The 18,984-nt window shown below is 43.9% G+C and overlaps 1 protein-coding gene across 1 annotated transcript in view; it reads right to left on the reverse strand.

Moving 5' to 3' along the window:
* The window catches only part of LOC124775701 (kinesin-like protein KIF19), a 471,390-nt gene that overhangs the window by 115,719 nt on the left and 336,687 nt on the right, over nucleotides 1–18,984 (reverse strand). Inside the window, exon 6 of the mRNA XM_047250529.1 lies at nucleotides 18,636–18,847. Coding sequence (XP_047106485.1) covers nucleotides 18,636–18,847 — 212 coding nt within the window. The remainder of the gene's footprint in view (nucleotides 1–18,635; nucleotides 18,848–18,984) is intronic.

Raw genomic sequence — 18,984 nt, forward strand, 5'->3', positions numbered from 1 at the left:
CAGGTATTTCCACATAGTTGCTCTCTTCCAAAGCAGGAATCACGTACTGTACAATGAACTCTCGATAAAGTGCAGACGTCACGATCCACTTGACATGTAAGCTCTGTGTATTCTCTTAAAAGAACAACAGACCAAGAATAAAGGTGCTCGTGAATCCACACCACACAGTCATATACGGTGAGTGCAATGGCTCTTCGTGCACAACATGCAGTTTAACAGTAGGCCAAATTCAGCGTTTCTGTTTATTCTCTGTATCCTATAGTGCAGATTATGTCTCACTCTATAGAATGTTGTCTGGCCACATGACATCAATTTCAATACGTGCCAGAAACCGAAGATCAAATTCAAAACCTTGCTGCGGATCACGAGGTTTTCCTTGCTGCACCGTATGGATCTTGTACGGGTAAGGGTGTAAAATAAACCGCAAACCCGTCCTTATTGTTTACCATGGGATGGACAATTGTCGTGATACTGCACGAGTGTTAGTACTACTCGGGGAACGTGCTGCTTAGTAGTTACAGCAAAAGCAACCGCGTCAACAATTTCCACCAACATAGGACGCCATCGACTTCCACGTGCCACACTAAGTTTGCCCGTGTTCTCTAATTTCATTATTACCTTGTTTAAACCATTTAATGGCATCGGGGCTCTCAGACCTTTCAGTCAGCGATACTCACTCAATGGAGCACTGTAATTGCTGCCAATCACATAAAAGAGCGCACGCTCTCTCTGCCCGCTAGCCATAGTGTTCAGTCACGTTATGGGTTATCAAACGACAGGGTGGACGTAATACCGTCATACAAACAGTGTACAGCGCCAGATTTGCACCTGGCGACCGCAGTTGGAACTCATTTGTTTTCCAGCCTCAATCGGTTGCACATTAACGCATTATCATGTCTACCAAGTTTCACTGCCACACGATAATTAGAGGCTACAATGGACTTTCGTGAGTACCTGTACTTTAGTTATAACCGTCTGGTATTCCAGTTCCTCCAAATGTTAGGTAACAGGCAGCTCCTCAAAGTTGAGCAGTGTTACCTAACGTAGGGAATCTAGTAGTCGAGTATGTCTCCCTGTGTGTGGATCCAGAGACCGTGGAGAATGCGACAGCTTACGGCAGTGACTCAGTCCAACATCAGAGAATCATGTAAAATTGTTCTAAATGCCTTATCCGAAAATTATTTCGAGCAGTTAATCAGAGAACGGACTGGTGAAGCTAACATCTTCGATCTGCCGGTGATAAAACATGCTCGAGCTTTTCGACTCAGTTAACGTGGAATAGGTTATCGGTGATCATAAAGCCGTTACAGCATCACTGAATACGGCTGTAAGTAGGAACACAAAGAAAGGTGGGAAGGTCTCTCTGCTTAGATTACCTGAGCCGTCACCATGAAAATTCCGTCTCCGGCACTAACAACGTTGAGTATCAATGGACAAAGTTCAAGAACATTGTATGATACATTTCAGAAAGGTATGAGACGAGGAAAATTGTGAAGGGTGGAAGAGACCCCGCATGGTTCGACAGCAGTGTTAGAAATCGGATGCGAGAGCAAAGAGAGTTACACTGAAAATTTAAACGCAGCCAAAGCAGCACAGACAAACAAAAAGCCCGAGATTAGTTTATGGAGAGCCAGGCGTGAAGCATTCAACGGTTTCGGAAGTAGAATTCTGTCTACCGACCTGGCGCAAAATCCAAAGAAGTTCTGCTTTTATGTTAAGCCAGTAAACGGATCCAAGCTATCTGTCTAGACACTTTGTGATCAAAATGGCACAGAAGCGGCCGAAATATTGAAGGTCATTTTCCAGAACTGCTTCACCGAAGAACATCGCACTGTAGTATCGCCTTTAAATCGTTGCACAGACGACAAAATGGCTGATGGCGAAATAAGTGACCATGGGTTACAAAAGCAACTGAAATCGCTCAATAGATGGTGGCCACTGGACCTGACGGTATACCAGTTAGATTCTATGCAGAGTATGCGAAAGAACTTGCCCCTCTTCCAGCAGCAGTGAACCAAAGGTCTCTGGAGGAGCGAAGTGTTTCTAATGATTGGAGATCAGCATAGGTCATTCTCATTATCAAAACGGTAGTCTAACAGACACACAAAACTATTGGCTTTTATCTGTGACGTCGGTCAGTTGCAGAATTTTGGGACACGCTCGTGTATTCTCGAGATGGAAAATATCCTTGGTAGGAATCAACATGGGTTCCGAAAACAACCATCGTGTCAAACCCAGCTCTCTCTGTTCGTCCCCGAGACGCACAAATCAGCCTGTACAAGTTCTCGGGCAGATGCCTTGTTGCTTGACTTCCGGAAGGCGTTCGATCCAGCTCTGCACTGCAGGCTGATGAACAAAATATGAGCGTACAGAAAAAAATGGTTCAAATGGCTCTGAGCACTATGCGACTTAACTTCTGGGTTATCAGTCGCCTAGAACTTAGAACTAATTAAACCTAACTAACCTAATGACATCACACACATCCATGCCCGAGGCAGGATTCGAACCTGCGACCGTAGCGGTCGCTCGGCTCCAGACCGTAGCGCCTAGAACCGCACGGCCACTCCGGCCAGCTGACTGTACAGAATATCAGACCAAATGTGTGATTGGACTGAAGAGTTTCTAGCAAACAGAAAACAGCATGTCATTCTCAACGGAGAGAGATCTTCATACATAGAAGTAACTTCGATCTTACCCCAATGTAGTGTCATCGGACCATCAAATTACACAAGACCCAGGGAGTAACGTCGGAAGTTTCAAGAAGCTTTCCGCGGACGATGCTGTTCTATACAGAGTTTTCGCAACGGTAGAAAATTGTAGCGAAATACAGGAAGACCTGCAGAGATGGACGCTTGGTGCAGGAAGCGGCAATTGATTCCCAACTTTAAAAAATGTAACATAATGCGAGAACATAGAAAAACCCTTTATTGTATGGTTACATGATTGCAAACAGTTACTTCCATAAATATTTAGAAGTAAGCGTAAGGAGCATTTAAAGTAAACTCAAAGCATAAAAGTAATCACAAGTAAGACACATTGCTATCATTCGATTATACGGCTGATGGTAGCCCATATTTGCAACTCCCAATACGTTTCATGTTCGGATCAAAGAGGTATTACAGAAAAAGCTACGTACAATGTATCTTGAAGGACTATGGAATTTTCATTCTGAACGTGTTTATGAAATTTCACAAAATGATTTATCTACACATAACTTCAGTAGGAAGAGTTCTCAGACTCGTTTTAGTATCTTGTCCGCTGATATGTCTACGTAGTCATTACGATAGTAATGAATTCTGCAGAGATAATCTTAAATTAGTTTCAGTTTCAGACTCCACCTGTACATGTGAATGAATCTCAATATTGTACATGTTTAATATAATCGCTTATATGGAATCTGCGGGAGAAAGCTACAGCAATAAGAGATGGAGTCATACAATTTCAAGAAACCGCTCACCAGCAATAGTAAGCTGTATCCAGCATTCGAGTAAATTATAGACAGAACGCGGTAATAAAGCATAAATCAAAAAGTGCTTACGTTGATGGTTTATTTCGTGAAGGTCCTGAGCCGTCAACCGCCTATGCATTACACAGAAAACGAATCAAACCGAAATTCTATTCTTCGGCCCAGATCATTCTGTAATGGAGGGCACACTCTTATAAAACAGCCCAACACTTTGAAATTGTCTGTTGGGTCGGGGCTTGAATGCGGAGGTTTGTCTTCAAGGGTTGGGTTGTTGGGTTGTTTGTGGGAAGAGACCAAACAGCGAGGTCATCGGTCTCATCAGATTAGGGAAGGATGGGGAAGGAAGTCGGCCGTGCCCTTTCAAAGGAACCATCCTGGCATTTGCCTGGAGCGATTTAGGGAAATCACGGAAAACCTAAATCAAGATGGCCGGACGCGGGATTGAACCGTCGTCCTCCCGAATGCGAGTCCAGTGTTGTCTTTAAGGGATAATGCTTATACCGACTGATCCTATCCTCGTTCTACCTTCAAAGCATTACGCACTCCACTGCAGAGGAAAACATTCAGTATGAAAATAGCTCCCAGAATGAGGGTAAACCATTTCTGCGCGATAACTTTTCTCCTATACGTGCTAGTCCAGTAACGAAATTAATCAGTGGTACCGATCGGCATATTACAGGTTGTCGATGCGCGAAGAATCATGTAAGGCATTAAACGGGTGTGGTTCTGTTAATCCAACAGAGTTTTGTCACCGTGTAATCTTCAGTGCTATCTCTATGAATCATAAACTTCTTAAATTGTGAGGACATATTCGCCCATGGAGAAAATTGAAGTCAAATTAATATCACACAAAAAGTTATGTAAGAACATTTTGAAGTAAATTTTGTAATCACAATTTACTAAAGAAATTGTGTAAGAAGTTACGTAGTTTGAATCGAGAAATTCCGAAGGTCATAAAATCTAATCAGTCACTAGACATTTGCTTGGCACGAACATTTACGAGGCGCAAACAGTATTACGAGGTTTTGAAGTAGAGCTGAGTGCAAATAGTTCATAGAGATAGCTTCTGGCGATCCACTGTCTGGCGTAGGTCATGAAAGACAACATTAAAAAACTGTTTTAACTGAAAGTATGAAATATGAGCTTCAAGAGCATGATTTTGCAACCACCTTTCTGTAAACGATTGACAGGAAAGAGAAAAATGTAACATGCGGTCCACTCACATTAAAGGACCACCGCCTATGTTCAACGTCAACGTGAAATAACTACTCACAGACGGCAAGTGACAGCACTAGCAGTGGAGGGTATAGAAAGCGTGTTGGGAGGACGTGGAAAATAGCGGAGCCCTTGTCGTAATGAAGAAAGGGGGCGATTTATCTGACGTCCAAAACGGCATGATTATTGGCTTTCGGGCGATGGGTGGAAGCGTTTCCTAAATGGCTGGGTTTGTATATTGTTCGCGTGAAGCCGTGGTTACAGTGTACCACGCATGGCCAAATGGCGCTATCCACAACCGGGAACAAAACATCTGTGTTGAATCACTGGTCATAAATGACAGGGGTGAGCGGCAGCTGCAGCGATGTGTACAGGCGAACAGGCGTGCAAGTGTTGAGCAACTGAGCGCCCAGAGGGACCAAGGGGTTACCAACAGTATTTCCTCAACGACAGTTCAGCGAACGTTGGTGGGTGTGGGCCTCTGCATCAGGCACCTGGTGCATTCACCCATGCTGGCTGCTGTTCATCGGCGACGAAGGCTGAAATACGCACGGGCGTATCGCAGCTGGACGCTCATACCGCAACTGGACGTTCACTGAACGGCGGCAGGTGGCTTTTCAGACGAATAACGTTTTATGTTCCATCGGACGTGAAACGCCTGAAACCAAACACCCTGCAGCAATCGTCAGAAGGGTGAGGGCCAGAGGAGGTATCGTTATGGTCTGTGGCACGTTTTTGTGCCATTTCCTGGATACTCTCGTCATTCCGGAAGACTCAATGGATTAACACAAGTATGCATTTCTCCTTGGTGACCATGTCCATCTCCACACGCAGTTCGTTTTCCCTCGGCTCGATGACATCCACCAGCACGACAATGCAATGTGTCACACAGCTAGCAGTGTACGTCTGTTGTACGAAGAGCGCCACGATGAGTTTACTGTACTGCCCTCACCACCAAACTCCCAGAATTTAAAACCGAACGTGAATCCGTGGGATCATCTTGATCGAGCGCCATGGATCTTCATCCGGGAAACCTAGCACACTTGGTCATGTTAGTGGAGTCGGCATGGGTCCTCGTACTTGTTGGTACCTTCAAGAATCTTACTGACTCTCTTACTGCGCGTCAAGATGATGATTCAGGCTTTTCACAGGTAGTCACATTAATGTGACCGTACAGTATAAACTGAATATGTGTTCAATTTGGACTTCGGTTTTCAACAGAATGATGAGAACTGAATTCCTCGAATTTGCTAGTTCCTTGAATGTTCCATGTCAGAGAAGAAGAAGAGTTTTCGAGGTGATGGACAAGACTGTAGCTAAATCAGGTAAGTACACCATTTTATATCACTGGTACCTGCCACATTTTCATGATACAGGAAAAGTAAATCATCAAAAATGTGTTTAAAATGTGTGCGATTGTAATTCGTAAATAGTGGCAAGTTACAAACTTCATTGGGCTTTGGGACGTAGGAGGGAGAGATGTGGAAACTGAGCTGTGTAGGTGCGACATGAGCCATGGCTGGATGGCTGACACTGTGACAGCATGTCCCTCGAAACGCCACATTGCAGAGTCTGTTCTGTGTTTGACACAGTTTTCACTTTTCAAGCGTCAAGGACACGACCACCTCTAAAGTCGAATAAACAAAATTATTCTGCTGCTCGAGTTGACTGATGAATAGGGTTATTGCGAAACATGTAGTTAAAAAAAAAAAAAAAAAAAAAAAAAAAAAAAAAAAAAAAAAAAACAGGCCGGGAAAGTTCTACATCTGCATAAATGCTCCTGAAGCCACTGCACAGTGCACAGTACATGGTACCAACAATGTCAGCTTTCTTTCGTATTCTGTTCGTGATTCGTGCAACTAAAAATTGGTTTTGTATGTGTGTGTGCGTGCTCTTATCTAATTCTCACGATCTCTACACGAGACATACAATGATGGCTGCGTAATGATCGCACAGTCTTTTACGAATACAGGTTCTGTAAGTTCATCCAACAGGGTTTCTGGTGGACTACGTTGTCTTTCATCCTAGAACTCGCACTTACGTACCCCAAGTAGTTTCATAAGGGCTACAGCGACCCGTTACGATCTCAGCAGCGCATCTCTTGAGTTCTTAGCATGTCTGTTGCCACGCGTACTTGATAAGGACTTCAAACGATGGAACAATACTCTATAACTGGCTGCAGTAGCGCCTTGTATGCGACTTCCTTAATAGATGCATTGCGTTTTACCAGAACCCTTCCAACCAAGGGCGAACATACGATAGATTGAAAGGGGGAGGGGAAAGGGAAGGCTGGACCTGGACGTATGGAACATTTTATATTTTGGAAGATGAATGGCGAATTGTAAGTGCCAATAAAAACATCCACTTATGACCCAGACAAAAACTTAAGTAATACCGACTTTTATATTTTCTAGAAAGGAAAATACCTGATTACAATGTATTTTTCTCTTTGCCTGAGAGCAGGAGAGCGGTGGTGGGGGGCAGAGAGGGCGGTGCGGTACACCTTGCTCGCCGGGCATGGGCTCCCGTGCTTCCAACAAATCTAAGTTTCCCATTTCATGCCGCTTCGTAGTATTACCCATAAATACACTCTTAAGGAAAAAAAAAACAACGCACAACGAAGGAATTAACCGAATGGGATGGAAATCGGTAGTTTGGATGTAAATGTACAGACAAAACAAATGATTACGGTTACAGACAAAGATGGATGATTTGTGCAACAGAAACACAAACTGAGCAAGTCAATAACGCGACGATCCGCACCTGGTTCTTATGCAAGTAGTTATTCTGCTTGATTAATAGTGTTGTTGACTGTTCTCCCGAGGAATATAGCGCTAAATTCTGTCCGCCTGGAGCGTTAGATTGTAGAAACCGAGCTTGTTGGAGGGCCCTGCCCATAATGCTCCAAACGCTCTCGACTGGGTAGAGATCCGGTGACCTTGTTGGCCACGAAAGTGTTTGAAAAACCGAAGACAAGCAGTAGAAACTCTCACCGTGTGAGGGCGTATATTGCATTGCTGAGACGTATGCTCAGGATGGCTTGCCATGGAAGGCAAGAAAACGGGGCGTAGAATATCGTCGACATACCGCTGTGCTGTAAGAGCGCAGCAGATGACAACCAAAGGGGTCCTGCTATGAAAAGAAATGGCACCCCATTCCATCACTCCTGCTTCTCGAGCCGTAAGGCGGTTGACAGTCAGGTTGGCACCCCATCGCTGTCCAGGGCGTCTCGAGACACGTCTTCGCTGGCAATAGGGGCTCAATTGGAAGCGGGACTCATCACTGAAGACGATTCTGAAGACGATTCTACTCCATTCAATGAGATTTCGGATAGAAGACCTGTCTGGAGACTCCCCGGACAGCGGTGGGGTGTCAACCTGACTGCCGTCTGTCATCAGACCCTGCAACCAGGAGTTACGGTCTGGGGTGCCATGACAGGACCCCTTTGGTTGTCATCTGCGGCACACTTACAGCACAGCGTTACGTCGACGATGTTCTAGGCCCCGTTTTGTTGCCTTCCACGGAAAGCCATCCTGAGCTTACATTTCAGCAATACAATATCCACTCGCACATGGTGAGAGTTTCTACTGCTTGTCTTCGTGCTTCCCAACACTTTCTTGGCCAGTAAGATTGACGGATCTCTCCCCAGTTGAGAGCATTTGGAGCAACCAGCTCGGGATTTTGAAGAGCTAACGCTCCAGTTGGACAGAATTTGCACTATATCCCTCAGGAGGACATACAAAACCTCTGTCAATCAATGCCAAGCCGAAAAACTGCTTGCGTAAGGCCCAGATGTGGACCAACGCATTTTTGACTAGTTCAGTTTGTTAAGCACTTTCTTTTGAATAAGTCATCCAATTTTTCTGAAACTGTAATCATTTGTTTATCTGTGAATGTACAGCGCACCTACTGGTTTCCAGAACTGTAATCATTTGTTTATCTGTGAATGTACAGCGCACCTACTGGTTTCCAGCCCGCGGATCATTCCTTAGTGATACGACAGTTTTTTTTTTTTTTTCAGTGTAGTTGCTGCGCGATCTTGATTATTAGTCGGTGATGTGGCACAGTGTCGAACACCTACTTGAATCTAGGAAGAGGGAAATCTAGTTGTTCATCTGCATCTACGCTACCTGATCAAAAGTTTCCGAACCGCCCTAAGTAACACCTAAATGACCACTAGATGTCACGAAAGGCGAGTTCGCAATTAAAAAAAGGAAGCATGGAGTATTGGTCAGGAAGGGTCAGTGACTTCCAATGTGGACTGGTGTTTGCATGTCACCTGACTAACAACCCCATCAGGGACATTTCAACCCTTCTAAACTTGTTCAAGTTGACTGTTGGTGATGTGGTTGCCAAGTTGAAACGTGAGAAAGCAATTACAGCCAAACCGAGAGCAGGAGAACCTCATGTACTTACGACAGCGACCGTCAAGCACTGCGGTGGAGGGTCGTGAATAACCACACGAAATCACCGGAAGGAGCCATTCGTGACTTCCAGAGTGTTAGCAGCAGTCTAACCAGCATCGTGACTGTACTTAGGTAATCAAAAAGAATGGACTTCAGTGGTCGAGCAGCTCCTCATAAACCACACATTTCTGTAGGCATTGCTAAGCGACGATCGAGGTTGTTGCAAAGAGCGACGCCAACGGACAGTCGATAACAGGAAACAAGTGATTTGGAATGATGAGTCACACTATAGCATGTGGCACTCCCTTGGAAGAGTTTGGGTTTCGCGAACCGGGTATCCCTCCTGCTAGGAGACCCATAATTTTACCTACTTTTGATGTTGTCAACTACGCGCGCGGTCACTTTTCGAACTAGGTCAGCTGCACAAGGTGATCAGTTTTTGAGTCAGATCAACTGCGCTCGGAGGAAAAAACAAATTAAGTTGGAACTACAAGCAAATAACTGGTAAAAGAATTCGTAGCAGCAATCGAAGGTATCATGAACAAGAATTTTCTCATTATCAGAAAGCAGACGTAAATTACTTTCAGTCGAAAAGCAGACGACATTGAAGTTGGTGTCGATGATGAGAATCACATCTTTTGTACACTTAAAAAACATATACCCTGCAAAACACTATGAAATTAATTTAACATTTTCGGTCAGGGGACGGCAAAATAGACATTCTGGCCCGATAAATACAGTCTTTAATCATAGTAATATCTGGGCTGGAAATTCGAGTCCACTGAAGGCAACTACTTTAAAGGTCTCTCACATAATTCAGAAACAGCCTTCCGTTTTACACTGTTGGAACTTATTTGTCTGTTTATGTTATCGATGGCTCCATGGTTACGACTGACTTCAGTAGTAAACAGAATGCGGTTTGAACAGTCGTTTAAGTACGTGACAAAGTTTTTTACTGTACACCTTCACGCGACTACAAGTTGTGTTTCTCTATCCTTTAGAAATTTGTTTCTTGCAGTAACCATCAACTTATGGCCTCCTTCAGTCGTCATACGCTCGATAGCAATGTTAACAATCCATTTCTACCTTACTACGAGTAACAGACGAGGAATAGGAACTGACACACACAGCACAGCACTCGGAGAAAGTGACGAATGATAACATTGCTACCAACAGATCAGTGCAAACGTTACCTATACTCCGTACATCGATAGAAGAGCTCTGACAGTTGGCAACGCATTTGTCAGTATTCGACACTGACGGGCAGCGAGCCAGCGCCGGGGGAAGCGGGCTCCCACCCATTCGGCCCGCGGCAACACTCGGCTCCTTCAGAACCTAACAATGCCGCGTCATTCATTGCAGCATTCCTGTAGGGGCAGCATTCTGCTGACCGATGTGTTCCTTGATGGAATATTTTTTCACGTGCGCTACCAATGTTTGTCAACTTACACAAACACACACATAAATACATTTTTTAATGATGATGCAGCCATTTGACTGCAATAATTTTCCTGTTACACGGTTCAGATTTCGCTGTATTTCATACCAGTCTGATATCTTTTGACATATGTATTGGTTACTGTACTTGAAAATGGCCTATGGCTGAACTCTGGATCGTATAACAATAAAATAAAAATTATTACCGTCAAATGGCGGTAATATCATTAAAAAAATACCATGACTATGGTTCCAGCCAGAATAAAAATTACACACAATCAGATTTTCAACATTAACAAGGTAAAGCAAATTGCGCAAATGTTACGTGTAAAATATCGACACCGCTATTTTTAGTGCAGGAGAACGGAAACCCGAAAGTCACCGTCATCTGATTGGTCATCTCTTGTCACGACCGCATGGTCTTCGGTATCTTCGCTGCTGCTGTCCTCATCGTCTGGCAAAGAAATTACAGTATTATGAATCGATTCTTCTCTTATACCACCTTCTATGTTTGACCTTGTAATCTCTTTCCACACGTGGTTCACGACGTCCTCCCAATTTTCTGGCGGTATTCGTGTGACAGCCTCATTTACTAGCCTCTCTGCGTCTCGCAACGTAAAGGTTTTGTTTCGCTCCGCAACATCTGCTTTTATTTGAACCATGATGAGTTCAACTGCGTTGTAATGCCAGTGTTATGGTGGAAGTCATATAACTTTGTGGCCGTGGTTCTCTGCTAATGTATCAATCACATAATGCGTCTTCTCTGGCTTAGATCGTTTCACTAGTTCCAGAAGTTCCGCTTTCGGCTTTTTCTTTTCAAAGCCTATTTTACTATCTTTCAACCAGCTGACTATTGCCTCTCTCCTTGCAGCAGCCGTTGTCCATTGCAAAAACACAACCAGAACTGAAGTTTGGTAGCAAACGAGTAAACGGACCATTCTTTGAATGTATCTGCGTCCATCTCCTCGTGGTAGCCGACAGCTTTTTTTTTTTTTTTTTCGTTTTGACCGAAACATCATCATAGTATCTGGCACAAAATTGTTCATAGAGCCAGCGTGAATTATAATTAGTCGCTCTCCATTACCAGTTGGCACACTCATAGTTCTGTGGCGCGTGTCGCCTGTCCATGCGGCGGAATGTGCATGACGCACGTTGACCCATGTTTCGACAATACATATCGCATTTTCCGGATTCACTGCTAGCAACTCGCGCAGGAAACTACATCTCTGCTACAATGTCTCCGCATTCCATTGATACCTTTCGTCCTGAGACCTTTTACCAACGAAAGCCATTTTTTTTCAAAACAGGGAAGAGACTTGTCGTTCTGACTGAGAACAAACCACTGTCTGACAGTGATGCCATCAACTTTTTAAGTGTCGGATTCTCCTTCCTGCTGTAGTACATATATTTGTGTTGCCTGATAGCACTTTCGTCAAAGTTGTCTGTTTCAGTCACATAACACGATCAAGTAAACACGCAATCTGTATATAAATTCGCGTGCTTAGAATTTCAGCGTAGTTCCTTTCCCAAAAGCCCTCTTTTCTGCACTACAGGCAGCCATTTTCCACTTATACACACGGCAAGAAACTCACAGAAGTAGCAGAATGCAAACGTATACACACAAACCTGAATGTACCACGTGGCGCAATTGACTGACAGCAGTGGTCGCCCAGCACTACGGCAACACTGGGGCGTTGCCACGGTAACGTAAACAAAAGCTCACCATCTGATTGGCCATCGGGGATGCGCGAAGCACGTGTCTCAAGGCCGCGTCAGCTGTCAGAGCTCTTCTCTCGCCTTATGGATTGCAGTTGCGAATAAAACACCCCCGCGCATTCGACCTGTTTATAACATGCGTCATCGTGCGCAGTCACCCTCTTTGGTGATATAAGACTGAACCTGCTCACGCGCATTTGGGCAAAACAGTAAGCATTGTGGCGCGTGATTGGAATACCTGCAGAACGTTACCTGCCATCGTGAATAGCGCCAACAGTGAAGTGTAAAGAAGGTCGTGTGACAGGTGTTTTAATCCCGTTTTTTGTGAAACTCGGTCAAAATCCACTACTCGAAGTGCATGCGCCTTTCGTGCCTGCGTTTAACAAACAACCACGTTGCGAGTGTGTCTGTAATATCAATGATCTATAGACTATGCAAAGTGTGCAGTTCCAAATTTCCGAGTACGTTTACCGCAGATGCGCAGAGACAAGGGACTATGGCGGTGTCTGCTAACATCGGAAGTTATAACCTATTCTGGTCGAGCTCACTCAGAAATGGATTTTGTTCTTTCATATATTCTTAATCTTTATTAATTTGTTTGAATTGCTTTCGTGGCAAACTGAAAATTTAAACAATTTCCTGGTATTTCTTTTTGTACTAGTGCTTTTCTAGCCTACAAGAGAGAGAAAATATCTGAGAGGAAAAAGTATTTGCGTTTAACAGAGAAAAAACATACACTGCCCAGAAATAAGAACATAAATAGATAAACGCGTTTAATGAAAATTATGTCAACAGTGAAAAAGTCAAAATTAGTGGATGCGAAAAATAATTTTCTTTGTTATTCGTCATTTAGCAAGAAAACAAGATACAAAGTATAAAGCAGAAAGGCGCTATTTACTATGTTATACATATTATATGATGTTTATATTTTCTCGAGCAAATTTATATGTTCTGAAATGCTTGGATGACACTTTCGCTGTACTTTCAGTTCTCAGGAGTGTGAACAATTTACCACGCGAATTTTGACAAGAGCTTCGACAGTGAATTCTGCTTCGGTCCTTATTAAACTCTATTATCATGCTTGTTCCTACATTTTGTTACTATATTTCAATTTTTCCATAAAAAGCATAATCGCACATAACCTCACCTTCACATTTCAGGTGCCAATTGTACAGCAGACAGCTCACACAACACCGCAATTTTGATGCTGACGTGTAAGCAAAAATCACCACTCAAAACAGAAGAGAATCAGTACTGGGGTCAAATGCCAGAGGTGCTGCAGTAGACGCATTTGTCTCCAGTAGCCATTTCCGACAAGAAAGTCAGTCATGTAGAATGAGCTTTGCGATGTTAGGGTGTAGTCTCATAATTGCACTCAAGATGATGATGACGATGATGTTTGGTTTGTGGGGCGCTCAACTGTGCGGTTATCAGTGCCTCTACAAACTCCCAATCTTCACTCAGTCCAATCTCGCCACTTCCATGAATGATGATGATGATGAAATGATCAGGACAACACAAACACCCAGTCCCCGGGCAGAGAAAATCCCCTACCCAGCCGGGAATCGAGCCTGGGATCCTGTGAGCCAGAGGTAACTAAACTAGCTACTAGATCACGAGCTATGGACAATTGCACTCAAGAAAACGCTAAATGCGGAAGGATATGAACACATTTTACAGCATTTTGTATTGTATACAGTGGAGGAACAGTTCAGAGACGATGAGTGTTTGTATGAGCATGAAAATGTACCTTGTCATAAAACATCATCTGTGAGGTAATCGTTTTTGGGCAATAATGTTCCTGAAGTGGACTGGCGTGCCCAGAGTCCAGACGTGAAACCAATGGAAAATTTTTGGGATACGTTAAGGTGTCGACTTCACTCCAGACCCCAGCATCCAACATCACAACCTTTTCTGGCTTCAGCTGATAAGGAAGAATGTGATGCCACTACTTCAGAGACAAGCAGACACCGCTCTGAAAGTGTCCCTATCACATTACAGGCCAGCATAAAGGCGAAGGGTGGACGTGTGTCATATTAATGTCTACTAATAGACGCCTAGATGCTTTTGATCAGATTGTGTATTACTTGCAAAATGTCGTATACAAATGAAGCAATTATATGCATGAACAATGAAACAATTATATTTAAAATCGAAAATATTATTTTTTTTTTCCTAGAAGGTGGAGGTTCACGGCTAGGCTAGTCAAAAACGAGTATCTGCGTTAACTGTTAATCAGCTCACTTGTGCTACGAAGTAGTGAAGTGCGAGTGTCTCCTATTCAAGCATTTAAGTTACCCTGGAACGGGATGCTCATTTAATTATAATATGCATTTCTAAATTTTCGGTTGTCAAGCACAGTTTTCTGTCTGACAATATGTTTTTTAAATGGAGAAAGATTACTCAACTTTGCAAGAAGTCAATGGCGCATATTTATACAGGGAGATGGCGTTAGGATCAATATTCTCAGGGGGTTCTACAATTTCACCATTAAATAAGCGAGACAAAATTACAAGATTTGAGTATCTGTAGTTCTTACTCAGCACAGCTTGCAGTTTACTGGAAACTACACCACCCACTTGAACTGGTACAACATTGACCTTCCGAATTGCATCTTACATTATTCCCATCGGCTCTTGGAGAGGCATCCATGAAATCTCTAGTTTCGGGAAGCCAGCTCAAGTGATTTGTGTGGTATGAAACTTAAATTAGCACTTTAAAACTGTTGAATACTGACAAGGATTCATTCATAGACACTGCAAGATCAGAAGAAAAGTTCTCGATCACTGGCTTCACAGCTCCAGAGTGCTTACTGTAGAAAATCACAGCATTAATCTAAATTCTGGAAGCTTTAATCTATGTTGTTCATCTTGTCACTGGTTCTGGAGGCAGAGAAACATCAGGTAGCTGCTGCTTGTTCAAATGTTTCAAATGGCTCTGAGCACTATGGGACTTAACATCTATGGTCATCAGTCCCCTAGAACTTAGAACTACTTAAACCTAACTAACCTAAGGACAGCACACAACACCCAGCCATCACGAGGCAGAGAAAATCCCTGACCCCGCCGGGAATCGAACCCGGGAACCCGGGCGTGGGAAGCGAGAACGCCACCGCTCGACCACGAGATGCGGACGCTGCTGCTTGTATACGATAAGAACGTTGCAAGAAAACCTTCTTTGTTGCCGATATCACTGCATTTACTTCCGGGAATTGATGTCTAACTGTCTCTGCCGATCGTTGCAATGCATGAGCCATACATGTAACATGCAGTCATTGTGGACAAAATACATTAAGCGGTTTCCAACTTTCAACAAGTACGGAGCTGCATCTGTGTACATCAATAGGACCCTCTCTTCTTTATGACAACTGGTCATAGTATCTTAAGTCAATCATTAATGAATCTTGCAACTGTTGAACTATTTTTGTCTCCACATTTTTACAATAAATCAAATAGGAATGAAATAACACGTTTTCAGAGACTTTACTGGTCTCATGCAGATATCATTTTATTTATTTTGGCTGAAACGGCGAGTGAAAATTTGCATAAAGGCCGGGAATCGAACCCTGGTCTCCTGCTTATTAGGCAGGTGTGTTAGGCACTAAGGCACCTTGGTACAGCAGTTCACAGAAGTGCACGGGTTACCCTGGTAAACCCCCTCCTCGGTCCAAATTCTCGCTGCCACCCCAGTCTACTTCAAATTCCCCCTTACCCACGAACAGATTGCCGAGGCTCTCCATGTTCTGGAATAGCACCTCAGCATCAAATATAAACGGGGAATCCAGCCTGAAACACGGGTGTACAGGTACTTATACAAATGAAATGAGACAGTTTCAGAGACTTCACTGGTCTCATACAGAGAGGTTCAGCAAATCTGTTTGTGTGCAAAGGGGGAATCTAAAATAGACTTGGGCCGCATAAGAATTTGGATCGAGGAGAGAAGGGTTCCAGCGTAATTCGTACAGTTGTGTGAACTGCTGTGTCAGGGTGCTTAGTGGCTAATGCACCCGTCTGGTAAGCAGGAGACCAGAATTCGATTCCCGCCCTTGGTACAAATTTTCACTCGTCGAATCAGTCCGTACACATAAAATTAAATAGACTGTAGATGCAACCTCAGAGTGCAGCTTCCCCACAGTTAAATTAGACCTGAAATGGTCTACAACATCCGTCGTCTCATCAACAGAAATCCAAATAAGTGATTGGCCAATGTCAGTCCTGATTTTTTCTAGTTCGTCAAAATCGCAAGAATCAAGGTAATTATTCCTAACAGTGCACTCGTCGGGAATGTTTCGGCTTCAAGAATTCTGAAAGAAATGTCTAAATTCAGGTATTCAGGTACCTGAAGTTAGTTACAAATTATGGTCCCTGCAACCAATGTAAAACACACCTCTCTGTAAGAATTCGCTATTAGATGGTGTAGGCTGTCCCTGCAACTGTCTAACGTAGTAACATTTTCTTTGAAGAAGTCCGTTGTTTATTCCTAATATGTATGCTGATTCGTAGAGTTCTTCAATTTGAGATTTTGTCGTACATCCTATACGTTTATAAGAAGTTTGTCAGAGGACTATATTGCCATCAGTTGTTAAAGCACTGACAATAGAAATCCATATTTTCAGCTTCGGTGACAAGGAAAACTCAGCTGGTGCCAAGGTTAAGTTAAATCAAGCTGACTGTTACACATTGTGAAGCCTTTGAGAACAAGAAAGGGACACGTTTAAGACGAGTCTTCATTGTCCACTTCGAACATGTGGAATTTAAATTTTGAGAGCGACGGGATTGACGACAGTGTGAGAAACACAATGATAAAACTTGTTTTTTTTTTTCTTTTCCAGCTATGTAACGAAAATGTAAGGGACTTACAAAAATTTATAATGCATAATAATTAAAAAATGTAAAACTGTGTACTATGATGTGAAATAAGTATTATACCTCAAAGCATGTAAAAATATGTAATTTAAAACTTTTTAATAAGGGTCTTCTCAGTGTAATTCTTCGACATTCTAGTTAATCTTATAACTACTTACAAAGGAACTGAATATACACTGAAGCACCAAAGAAGCTGGTATAGGCATGCTTATTCATATACAGAGATATGAAAACAGGCAGAATATGACGCTGCGGTAGGCAACGCCTACATAAGACAACAAGTGTCTGGCGTAGTTGTTAGATCAGTTATTGCTGCTACAATGGCAAGTTACCAAATTTAAGTGAGTTTGAAGGTGGTTTTATAGTTGGCGCACCAGCGATGGGACGCAGCACCTCAGAGGTAGCGATGAAGTCGGGATTTTCCGGTAAGACCATTTCACAAGTGTAGCGTGAATATCAAATCTGGTAAAACATCAAACCTCCGAAATCGCTGCTGCCGGAAAAAAGATCTTGCAAGAACGGGACCAACGGCGACCGAAGAGAATCGTTTAACGCGACAAAAGTGCAACCCATACGGAAATTGCTGCAGATTTCAGTGCTGATCAACAAGTGTCAGCAGGGGAATCATTCAACGAAACATTATCGATATGGTTCGGAGCCGTAGGCCCACTCGTGTTCCATTGATGACAGCGCGACACAAAGCTTCACGCTTCGCCCGAGGCCCGTCAACACCGGCATTGGACTGTTCGTAACTGGAAACATGTTCCCTGGTCCGACGAGTCTCGTTTCAAACTGTATCGAGCGGATGGATGTGTACGGGTATTGAGACAACCCCATGAATTTATGGACCCTGCATGTCAGCAGGGGACTGTTCAAGTTGATGGAGCCTCTGTAAAGGGGTGGGGCGTATGCAGTTGTGGTGATATGGGACCCCTGATACGTCTAGAGACGGCTCTGAGAGGTGACACGTGTGTAAGCATCCTGTCTGATCACCTGTGTGCATTTATGTCCATTGTGCATTCCGACGGACTTGGGCAATTCCAACAGGACAATGCGACACCTCACACGTCTAGAATTGCCACAGAGTGGCTTGAGGAACACTCTTCCGAGTTTAAACACTTCCGCTGGCCACCAAACTACCCAGACATGAACATGATTGAGCATATCTGGGATGCCTTACAATGCGCTGTTCAGAAGAGATCTCCACCCCCTTGTAATCTCACGGATTTATCTACAGTCCTGCAGGATTCATGGTGTCAATTCCTTCCAGCACTACTTCAGACATTACTCGAGTCCATGCCACGTCGTGTTGCGCCATTTCTGCGTGCTCGCGGGGGCCCTACACGATATTAGGCAGGTGTACCAGTTTCTTTGGCTCTTCAGTGTCTAATTACACAAAATCTGGGCTCTAGTCATAATGTTCGCGCTTAGAATCTGCACATTGCCCCAGTAAATTTAACATTCACCGGACATTGATACGTTCCCCTGACGTGCCGGTAGCTACGCTACAAAGTCAGGGTGAGGCCGCACCTGAGCGCCATCTGCTGCTGGAAGGTGGCGACGATGTCGTCCCGGAGGCTGGCGGCGCGGCGGCGCTCCTGCTCGTCCTGGTGCGGGTGCTGCTCGGCGGCCGGCTGCGCCTCCAGCTTGTTGCGCAGGCGCTCCACCTCTTCGCGGAGCTCCGCGATCACCGCGCGGTACTGCGACACGTGGTACGACACCTCCAGCTCGTTGCGCTCCACCTGCAGCCACATGCCATTCTGTCAGGCGCACTATTTAAGGGGCCCCTCACACGTTCAATAATATTGTCACACCGTCAATAGACTATGACTGTATGGGGCTTTATACTGACGTGCTATCAATACCAGGAATATTGATG

The sequence above is a fragment of the Schistocerca piceifrons genome, chromosome 2, assembly GCF_021461385.2.
Source record: "Schistocerca piceifrons isolate TAMUIC-IGC-003096 chromosome 2, iqSchPice1.1, whole genome shotgun sequence".
Classification (NCBI taxonomy): domain Eukaryota; kingdom Metazoa; phylum Arthropoda; class Insecta; order Orthoptera; family Acrididae; genus Schistocerca; species Schistocerca piceifrons.